Source organism: Myripristis murdjan, chromosome 6 (genome assembly GCF_902150065.1).
Source record: "Myripristis murdjan chromosome 6, fMyrMur1.1, whole genome shotgun sequence".
Taxonomy (NCBI): Eukaryota; Metazoa; Chordata; class Actinopteri; order Holocentriformes; family Holocentridae; genus Myripristis; species Myripristis murdjan.
Window position 1 is genome coordinate 12,356,631 of NC_043985.1, and position 10,953 is coordinate 12,367,583.

Here is a 10,953-nt window from a genome sequence, read left to right on the forward strand (position 1 = left end):
CCTTTGCAATGTACCCATTAATGCGTTACACCACTAGAGCAGCGTTCACAAGACAGTCAATTCATGATTACCTGCAACTACAAAGAAGCACTGTATGAAATCCAAAAGTTTAAAACACAAAAGTCATTCAACAGCTATTAATATAAAGTTCATAAAAAGGTGTGAAATCCATGTCTTTGTTGAGCCCATGGCACTAGGGTTGGGTTGTCCAGTTGTGTCTCAAACCACATCCAGTTACTATTTTTATTTTTATTTTTTACTTGGGAGGAGTGGTCCAACAGATAGCTAATGGGGGCTTTGGCCTAATGTAACTATATTTATACTGTACTACTGTATAGATATAGAGGGCTGGATAGAGGACTGAATCTTTACAGCAGCCAGATTCAGGAAAACTACATTACGCGTATGCAATTGATTGGGCAATACACGCCAGAGAACGAACCAATCACAGCAATGTGCGTCTTTTCGCTCCGTGATAGCCCCGCCCCGTTGCTTCGTTTCTGCCTGCGGATCAGCCTGCAGCCCAGGGCGGCCACCGCTGCAGTCTCCACCCCGGATACCCGACTCCTTCTCGCATCATATAAAGCTAGCAAGATAAATAGGCTGTCCTCGGGCTGCTCGTTTTGACTTGTTAATGGTTCGGATCTGCGAGAGAAGGATGAAGTTCCTTGTAGCCGTTACAGTCATTGTGGGATCAGTGATTTTCCTCCTCTTCCCAAGCGGTTCAGATGCTGACGAAAAGAAGAAAGGCCCTAAAGTAACGGCGAAGGTAGGCTGCAGCTAGCTTGCTAGTCTCGGGATCATGCCAACAGATTTGAGCTAGTCCTCATTAGCTAGCGAGCCCCGGCACGGCTAATGCTAACGGCTAACATTAGCTTCTCAAAAGCCACGTCGGATGACATTTCGCTCCTGCGGCTCATCCGCCGCTAACAGCGAACCTGGTGGCTGGACATAAGCTGGCTTCTTAGTTAGAAGGCCAGCTTTGCATTCTGTAGTCTGTGCAATAAATCACCACATTCCCAAACGTAGCATTGTAGCCATGTGTGCTAAATCTTGTTGAAGCATGAACATGGTCTTGAAAGTGATCTTGCATTGGTTTGTATGGTTCCCCGGCCTGCCATTTCCAAATGTAACGCTACCCACGCTATCCACTTTAGCTTGTTTTATTGTTAAATACGGACTCAGCAAAGAGCAAGACACGGGCTGACACATCTGGACGCCAGCTGTGTGGCTCCACATCAGAGGTTTCATTTAAATATGCAGCCGGGCCCTGAAACCTGTGGGTGCCACTGTTTTGGCCACGTCTACAGCTACAAGGAAACTCGCCTGAACTGGCCCTTTGTGGAGCCAATCGGCTCGGTGATGCTAATAGTGCTAGCATCGTGCACGAAGCTGATTGGCTCGGGAAGTCACCGTTTTCCTCTTGGTTGATAAAACTCATGAAAATCATTCATCACCATGCAGATAATTTATCACCATAACTATGCTCATCCCGAATACACACGTCTGTTATCAAGTCTGCCTTGAACCATAGTCAGTTCATTGTCAATGGGAGCAACTCAGTAGGGTTTTGGGCATCAAAGGAAAAAGGTCTCAATCATGTGAATGTTATTTGTGTTACATTTTTTTGTGAGGCAGCTTCATCTGAGAGATTTCCCTGAGAGCAATAAATAACTGTAAAACCTGTATTCCTAGGTGTTTTTTGACATCAGAATTGGAGATGAAGATGTAGGAACAATTGTCATTGGATTGTTTGGGAAAACTGTTCCCAAAACAGCCGAGAACTTCATTGCACTGGCAACTGGGGAGGTAAGAACCTGAAAGCCGTTTTATTTTTCATACAGTTTATGTGTGTGTAATCATTTGCAGTCTTGGGTTACTGGTTGTGTAGATTTTTTTTAAGACCTAGCCAGTATCTGTATTCTCACATGGTAGCCCAGGGTTGACAGCTTCAAGATAAGTTTGCTGTATTGATTTATGTTTCTACAGTGTAATTCCAACTCAGTGCAGTTGTAAATTTGATATGCTGGCACATTAGGCCCAACATAAGCAGAAGCAAAGGAAGAGTGTGTGTTTGGCCACTTGTAGCAGGTGGTCATTGTTGAAAATCCTTCAAATTTCTCATTGAAATCGGCAATCAGCAATGTCCGAATCAAAATAACGACACAAACCACACTGCAGTTTTATTTCTTAGTCATGCTGATCCCCTAAAAATTGGTATTACAGTATCCATCTTCCATGTAATCAACCCAGCAGTCAAGCACCATCCAGGGAGAGATTTGTTAACATGAAGGTGGTTTTTAGTTTGATGGCAATGTTTAAATTAAAAAAACGATTAAAAAAAAAAAAAACATCACGTTAGCATTAAAAAAACAAATCATCAAGTTAATATTTTCTAATATAGATTATGTCGTCTTTTTCATTGAACAGAAAGGGTTTGGCTACAAGGGAAGCAAATTCCACAGAGTTATCAAGGACTTCATGATCCAGGGTGGGGACTTCACCAGAGGGGACGGCACTGGGGGTAAGATCACCACCGACACCTCCAGTATATACCAATCTGAGATTTTGTTTATTCATAATAAAACAATATTAAACAGATATATCTACTCTGTCCTAAACATTAGTCTCAGGCATTGCTCTTTTCCATAAAGATTTTACCTCAAGGGCAAGTAAACATAGATCAGGTCACAGTCACTTCTGCTCTGACACTAAAAACATGTTTTATCATTTTCTAAACAAAGGACAGATTTACCTCTGCAGAGATGGACAGATTTTTTTTTATTATTATTTTTTATTTTTTAGAAAATACCATAATTTGTATTTTTTACTCAGACAGTTGACAGAGTAGAGTTTAAATATTTACAACAATAGAGATGTCTTTTTTTTTTTTTTTTTTTTTAAACCAATACTTTTAAAAAATATTGACAAGATGGTTCCTCTCCCACATATATGAAGGCAAAAGCATCTATGGAGACCGGTTTCCTGATGAGAACTTCAAGCTGAAGCACTATGGCCCTGGCTGGCTCAGCATGGCCAATGCTGGCAAAGACACTAACGGCTCTCAGTTCTTCATCACCACTGTTCAGACTGCATGGCTGGACGGCAAACATGTTGTGTTTGGAAAGATCCTGGAGGGCATGGTGAGTCTCAGGCCTTACTGTGGTCATGTACTCAGGTTGCTTTTTCTGTTGCACCAAGCTTTTGAACCTTTAGGCACTACCCCCTTCGGTTTGTTGTGGGATGTGAAAACAGTTGCCTTTGGCCTTTTGATCGAACACCCTATCCAAAGTGTGAATTTTTGAAATAGGCCAGCATCTAAATGCTGGTCATTTTGACATTGTCACCAGCTAAAAGGTTCTCCTAACACCCTATTTATCTGGTGAAATGCAGAAAATAGTTGTGTTAATGTTGGATTTCAGCAGCCACTAGTGCTGTACTGCACAAAGTATTCTTGCAGTCTTTTCTAAATGGAATAGACTGAAGATTAAGTGCAAGATGGTAGCAGATTAAGGAAAAGAAACAAAGATAATGTATTACATGAAACAGATTGGCCAGCTTTGATCATCATTTTTCCATTTTTATCCTTGGATTTTTTTTCTAAAAACACATTCACATCATGACATGCTCTTTCAGGTTTATGTAAATAACATAAAACTTTCAGTCTTACGTAGGTAACATCAGAAGAAAGTCAGAATTGCACCATGAACACAACTTAATTGTAAATGATAGCCTTTTGTTGACTAATCAGCTGCACAGGGCACATTAAGATGGAAAAACACTGGCTAAACAGCGTTTGAACAAATTGCAAACCCATACCACATGCAATACATCTACCAGCATCCACCAACTTACAGATTACATGCCTCATTTGATGTTGACTTTGTACACTTCTCTAAAAAACTCATTTATCCGTCTAGATTGATCCTGCATGGTTTTCAGATGAACTTCATTTGTTGAAGTTTGTAGTTTATTTAATGATCAGTATTGTTACATTACCCAGTCAGTTAATAAATCACTTTATTGTCCTAACTGGTAGATTTGTTGTGTAGTCAGGCTGAAAAGACATAACAGGAAACATGCAAAACACCATAAAAATACACCAGGGAGACATTAAAAGCATTTATTTAAAGCAACCACACAAGAAGTCAGCAAATGAAGTTCCTAAAACTGGAACATTATAAGCCCTGCTCAGCGCAGGTTGAGAAAGTGAATTGCAGCGGGAACACAAAAAAGCTTTTGTTTTGTTTGAATCTGACTGTGGGGGTCCTTTTGGCATTTACCTCAACACATAATATCCGAATACACAGAAAAGATGAAAAACAATTGGCGAGAGCTTTCCTTGTTTGTTTTTTTTTTTGTTTTTTTTTTAACTGTCACAGGACCTTAGACATGCTGATAACTCAGGCTGCAGTACTGATCAACCTATTAAATCTGTTTTTGTTGTGAATGGTCAGAGCCCCACACCAAGCCACTATAGATTCACTGAATCTATGTTAAACCATCACCACATAGAAGTTAAGCAATTTTGATAATGTACTTTTGTTTGTTACCCACCAGGATGTGGTGAGGAAGATCGAGGGCACTAAGACAGATAGCCGGGATAAACCTCTTAAAGATGTCACCATCCACAACTGCGGGAAAATTGAGGTAGAGAAGCCCTTCGCCGTCGCCAAGGAGTAGAGCACTGCTGGAGGGGACAGGGAAACAGGACTTGGGGAGGGGTTGGGGAATCATGCAGGTAACCTTGTTATCACTTGCAGCCCTGTGGTCTTGGAGGAAGAGCTGTGGGTCATCAGTGGCAGTGGCTGCCCTCTTAAAACACCAGAACAGCGTCCCATTGAGCAAATCATAACGACACACTCTGGGTCCATTTACCAACAAGCATTCCAAGTTGCACTCAACTGTTCTTAGCGTGTTTTGTAAAAAAATGAAACAAAAGGAATCTTGAATAAAGGTTTCAAGTTTTGTTAAATGCTTGAGTGTAATTTTTTTCCCACCTGCTTCTGGTTTTGTGGACGTGTAGTTAGCACCAAGACAAACTCTTAGTATACATTGCAAACTTCACATTTATGGACACTGACATGTTGGTTTTGACTCCACCCTGCTATCAGTGTATGTCACCATGGTTAGGATGTTGAAGTGTTGATTGTCAGTTTTAAATTGAACATATCTTCAGACACAAATGGGGAATGTTTTATGAAATGCTCAGCTTTATATACTTGTGTAATCTGCTTGAGGCTGCTAAATGGCTTTGAATGCAAGCCATCCCTTTTCTTAAAACACTTTCAGCGCAACACCTACAAAAACTACTACAGCAGTTCCTAAAGTTTTACATGCCAATGGCCCCTATGTAGTGAGTCCAAGGACCTGGGATTGTAAGTAAATGGTTCAGTTGTACATAATCCTAAAATAAGGTAATAACAGAATGCTAATGGAAGTATAACAGTCCTTAAACTTTGAAATAATTTGATCTGTGCCTGCTTTTGCTCTTGAGCACTCTCGGTGAGACTCTTGGGACCATACAGCATGGCCCAATGTTTTGATATGAAACTGTTAGTAGCCTAGACAGGACTCTAGGTGTCCCCCTCACACCAGAGATGTCAGCTACACAAGTAGAACATAAGCAAACTGAATTTTATCACCCTGCTTGTGGTTTCATGTGTTGTTGTTGTTGTTTCAGTTTTATATAGCAGGAACAATGCATTTTTTTTTTTTTATAATAATCTGGATATTTACAAATAGTGTTAGTTAAGGACATGCTGGTGCACTTGTTTACTAGTTGCTTTTTCTGTGTCCAATACAACTTTGAAAAAAGATTTGCGGATTCAAAAGAATTATTAACATTTGTTTTCTACCTGAAAGGATGGTGTTTACTGCATCATGACAGCGCTGCTAATGTCAGGTAAATTGTCAGTCACAGAGAGTAAATGGACTTTTTACACACTTTCCTCTGATTGTCCAGTCTTCCTGGTGCTCATTGTCCTATATGGCAAACCACACCCATCCTTGAAGCATGTTAAAACTCGTGCCAATAATTATTTCCCACTTTTGTGGGAAATAATTATTGGCACATACATATGCTCTCCCTGTGTTTATTTTTCCTAATCTGAGATTTAGGAATACAAGTCCTCTAGATTTTTATTTTTTCATGTAGTTCATACAGAATGTTGCTCAAACTGTAGGTTTACTTAGGATTACTTGGGGTCTCAATCCCAACATTAAAATTTCTTCCAGGATTCATTGGTCAGGTTTTTCCCTAGACACTGCATGAGCTTGTGTTCTCAAGATTTGCAGATTTAAGTGGAAAAATAAATAGAGCGTGAGTGTGCATTTGGACTGCATAAAAAAATGTAGATGTTCTAACATTGTTTCCATGTTTAGCAGTAATGTTTGGAAATATGTAGAGGTCATGGGAAGGGTGCTGGATGTAGGAATGGTATTCCTCAACAGCTGAGCTCATCTGTTTCACTATGGAACCACTCCATACAAAATTGGAAAAGTTGTATTGCCAACTCATCTGTTTATTTGAGAGGCTTTAATACTGTCACCAGTGTTTTTGCTCGGTAGAAATTGGCAGTAGTCCCCTGATTGCATTTGCGAGAAATGCTAATACAAGTCAATAAGGAATGAAATCATCTCTCTGATTACTGACTGTTAATGCATTTAGTTGTTATCTGCTGCTAACAGATCTATGAAAAGATGTGAAAACCTATGCTCTCAACTCATCTGTTCATTTGAGGAACTTTCAGTTTCTTTCTGTTCATGCAAATGGATGAATGATTAGTTATGGTCAGTTCAATGCCTGTTTGGAATGGTGACGTGATAGTTTTAGGATAGACCTTAATTGAGTTGGGCCATAGTGCATAGAAATGCAAGTTCCCCAAATGCACCCAGTTCTCTGAAACATATATTAAATGTATAATAAATAGGTCAATCGTGATTTTAGAATGGCTTTCAAATTTTTTCATGCTACAGGCCAGGCTGGGGATCCTGTTGAAAAGATTCTCCCCCAGGGAGTCCCCATCTAAAATGATCTTTATTCTTAGATGTTGTTTAGTATGAAGTTGCATGAATGATTACAGTGGTAGGGATCAAAGCTGTGAAAAAAAAGTAGGCATTTTGAAAAATTCCTATACTAGATGATGACATGATCTAAACCACAGTTGCTTTGGTGACCTATGATTTACCCTTTTCCACTGAGGGAGTTTGAGGACTGGTTTGCAGCCAGTGCCCAATCTCAAACCAATTCTCTGTATTTTGACCAGCCATAGAACTGGAAAAACTGGTTCCAGGGAGGCACCTGTGGCCTCTTCAACTGAACAGTGATGGTAAGATAGTGACCGTGGATGTTAACATGAAAATATTGTTGCTGTCATGTGCAGCTGGATTGTTAAACGGTAATCCAGGCAGGAAAGTTATTTTGGATTAGGCTCAGAAACTGGGCCTATGCTCCATGTTTGCCTCAGTCTTTAGCTCTGCTCCTTGTTTTGCCCGAGCTCAGTCAGGCACAGAATGACTCACCAGAAGGAAAGTATGGAAAGAATTCCCTGGAGTCGGCACAACCGTGGTCTTGGTTAAACCCTCTGTTGTTCGGTTTGGCCTTGTTTGTGGCGATTGGGGATTGTCTGGTGAAACAGTGTTATTCTTCATTTACTGGCTGTGCTGGGAAGGCTGTGACAGGCCGGACATATCTGGCATAGCTTGCTGCAAGTGGCTTTGTCAATGAGATTAAAAGAACATTGGGGCGAGAATCACAGCGCAAGGCTCGGAAGCATTCGGTCACACTGGAGGACTGTACATCCATATCCTCTCCTCATGCCATGGACTGGGGAAGAGTTTTATGTTTGCTTCTTCAATATCAGCTTTTGAATGCAGGTGATACAGAACAGGATTTTTTTTTTTTTTTTTTTTTTTTTTTTTTGTATTAATATGAGGAATCCATTTAGAATATGATTTCAAGAGGACGGTCAAGAGTAGGTCTTCCAGGCATTTTAAAATCTTGAATATTTCCAGTTAGAGCAACAATGTGTTATTATGGGTGTGTAGTCACATTCCTAATATGTGCCCTCCCTAAAAATTGGTCTGATGTCACTGCACTTGGTTTGGCATCAGAATGAAGATGATCTCAAACAGAGGGCCGTGGCCTTTAGAGGCCTTTGTAGAAACTGGCAATTGCAAGCTAACTGCATCTGTGAGCAATGTGCACGTCGATGAGGAATGAAACCACTGATCTAACCACTGACTGTAACACACCTTTTACAATAATGAATATCATGATATTAAGATGGGACAAAATCATGATATTATATTTTGGATATTGCCTGAGCCTACTAGAAACATCAACCAAACTATACTGAAAAGTAGCCTACCTGTTTTTATAGTGATAGTTTACTTACTTACTTGAAACTAGCTTTGCTAAGAAATGCTACATGGAGCATGTAGCAGTTTCCTTGACACCAAATCACAATGATGACTTTTGTAAGGCCTAAGGGGATGTAGATTGTGATCAGTAGAGGCCCCTACCTTCCCCAGAATGACTTGATTTTTTTTTTTTTTTTTAAACCAAGTTGTAGACACTGCAGAGGCTCTTGCCAGCACAGGTATCAACAACCTAACTGAAGTTTCTCCAAATCAAAAGCATGAATAAAGGCAGGATCAAGTTCAAAATAACAACAACCATAACAAGTTCATTGAGATAAGGAAACACAAACAACCAGTCTTTTTTTTTTCTTTCTTATCCAAGTCAGAAGGGAAATGTTTCAACAAGAGAAGTATAAATACAATATGCACAGCAGCGTGGGAAAGGTCACCGTGGGAACTGGGGCTTGTTTTTGTCAATGAGTTTGGATAGCCAGGCTCTGACTATAGTAGAACGAGCCTTTGGGTTCCCACCCAAGCCTAGTCAAGCAGACCTAACAGTAGTGTGACATCCATTTCTTCATTGTTCTACAGTTTCCTCTTGGGTTTCTTTTTTCCCCTTCGGTGCTTTCAGAGTTTGTCATGTTCTCTGGAAGGAGCTTTCACCGGGATGTGGCCGAGGCTGCAATGACATGCCATTTCCCACGATCTCCTGCCCTTCCTTCAGCGTTGCTGCTTGCTCACAGCTCTGAACAGGAAGACAGTCCAAGGCCACTGAGAGTGTGGGCTAATTTAGGCAGGCTCTGCTGGCTCTCCATTGTCTTGCATAGGAATTGCCTGGAAAACCATATGATTGTGTCGTCTCTGCAACTCATCACTGAATTTGAGATTGTCTGTGTGTGTTGTACTTCTTAACTTTTTATCAAATGTCCTCAAGGATGCAAAGATGAGGAAAATATTTCTCACTTCTACAAGAGTTCACATTTAGGTAATGAATGTAGTCAAGAGAAATCTTCACATGTAAAGTACAGAATTATGCATGTGAACTATCTTGCATCTTCACTTCTGCATGCTATTTGTATGTCACTGGTACAGTTATTTAATTGTGCATTAGTATTTACTCTATAAAACAATAAGTCAAATCCTTTGTTACTGGGCAAAGTGTACAAAAGTGTTGCAATCATCTCACTAATAACAATACTGAGTCCAACTCCCTTTTTGCTTCATATCTCATTTGGGTGCATTATGCAAAATTATTGAGGGTCAGTTGAATGTAGGATTGTTTAGATTCAACTGACACACAAAGCAAAAGTGGACTGATCTCACATTTTATCATTGAGTTGTTTCCCACAATGAAAACCACATAGACAAACATTGTGCACTTATTCCAGATTTCTTTGTCAGTTGAGTCCCTTGGCCCTCACAATTTTTCATGGTGCACCTTTAAAGCTCAAAAATCCTCCTTTAACTTGTCTGCTCCCCTTCATCTACATCTCAGCTTTATGAGCAAGAAAGTGTATTCACTAAGTGATATTATCCTAGCATTTACCTGGCCCATCTGGTTTCTCTATTTCATTAAAAATAGCAAGTAGAACTGTAGTTGACAAATGCATGTCATTTCAACCTTACCCCTCAGCTTTGCATAATTTCAGGAATGGGTAAGCATTTTGAAATGTCAAAGTTGTGGGAAGGGGAGAACACAAGCACTCTTTAAGAGTCAATAAAGGTGCTGCTATACTGTGCCTGCTGTACTACTACCAGTCAGAAACAGTTAACTGCAGTTTAACTGTGGTCTGCTCGCTTGCTAAAGAGGTTGTGTAACCATATGAAATATTTATCTTTCACTAATGCCTCAGGCTATGGAGTAAGTCACTTATCTGTTTCTATGTAACAATGCATGAAAGAATGAGAAAGCCAAGTGCCTGTGTTTTGGACCAATTATTTATGAGTCTACATATATAAGGAACTATAGCATGTGTTATTTACGCTGAAAGCCTTCTGCTTTCTTCCAGAACATTCATTGGCTCCACTGTGGTGTAGGGGTGGTAGGCAGGAGAGGGACAGCAGGACTTACGTAATGAAGTACAGAGCTAGGGGGTAAGATGAGCTTCTTTTAGAAAAATGTGGCACTGTTGGTACTGCAGGCACTAGCATATCCAGTCAGATATGTAACCCAGAGAGAGATTACCCACTTACACAGATGTCGCAGACTGCATTACCTGCCGCAGGCCACAATGCTCCCATAATCCAACTGCTTTTGCTTTGTGAAACAATCAAGCAGCACAGCCAAATAAACTCCCAAAAACAAGTAAACACATCCTCCTACACAATTAATGCTAGCACCTTTTGGACATACAAATCAAATTTGAACCAGTGTAGTGTCAGCAAAGACCTTTTGACCTTTACAGTTAGCACCTGCACCAAGCCAGTCTATGTAATATTTTAAGCTCCTAACACACCAAAGCAACGGTTGGCTATGGGTATTCCCTACAGTTACATCCAAGTGTGACCACCCTAGTCAACCCTAGTCATCAGCCAATCAGCTGTTTCGATGATAGAGCTTTCTGAGAGTGAATCAAGGGCATAAGAAAA

The 10,953-nt window shown here is 40.3% G+C and overlaps 1 protein-coding gene across 1 annotated transcript; it reads left to right on the top strand.

Annotated features, from left to right (window-relative positions):
- Positions 1-510: 510 nt before the first annotated feature.
- On the top strand, positions 511-4,970 carry ppib (peptidylprolyl isomerase B (cyclophilin B)). The gene is made up of 5 exons (XM_030053075.1): positions 511-769; positions 1,696-1,809; positions 2,431-2,524; positions 2,959-3,143; positions 4,561-4,970. The coding sequence occupies exons 1-5, from the start codon at positions 635-637 to the stop codon at positions 4,681-4,683; spliced, it is 651 nt and encodes a 216-aa protein (XP_029908935.1). The 5' UTR covers positions 511-634; the 3' UTR covers positions 4,684-4,970.
- The last annotated feature ends 5,983 nt before the right edge of the window (positions 4,971-10,953 follow it).

Bases quoted from the DNA above. Each gene is read 5' to 3' on its own strand.
- ppib (XM_030053075.1), top strand. From the start codon at position 635: ATGGTTCGGATCTGCGAGAGAAGGATGAAGTTCCTTGTAGCCGTTACA. The intron at 1,810-2,430 runs GTAAGAACCTGA...TTCATTGAACAG, and splicing joins TTGCACTGGCAACTGGGGAG to AAAGGGTTTGGCTACAAGGG. The intron at 2,525-2,958 runs GTAAGATCACCA...ACATATATGAAG, and splicing joins CAGAGGGGACGGCACTGGGG to GCAAAAGCATCTATGGAGAC.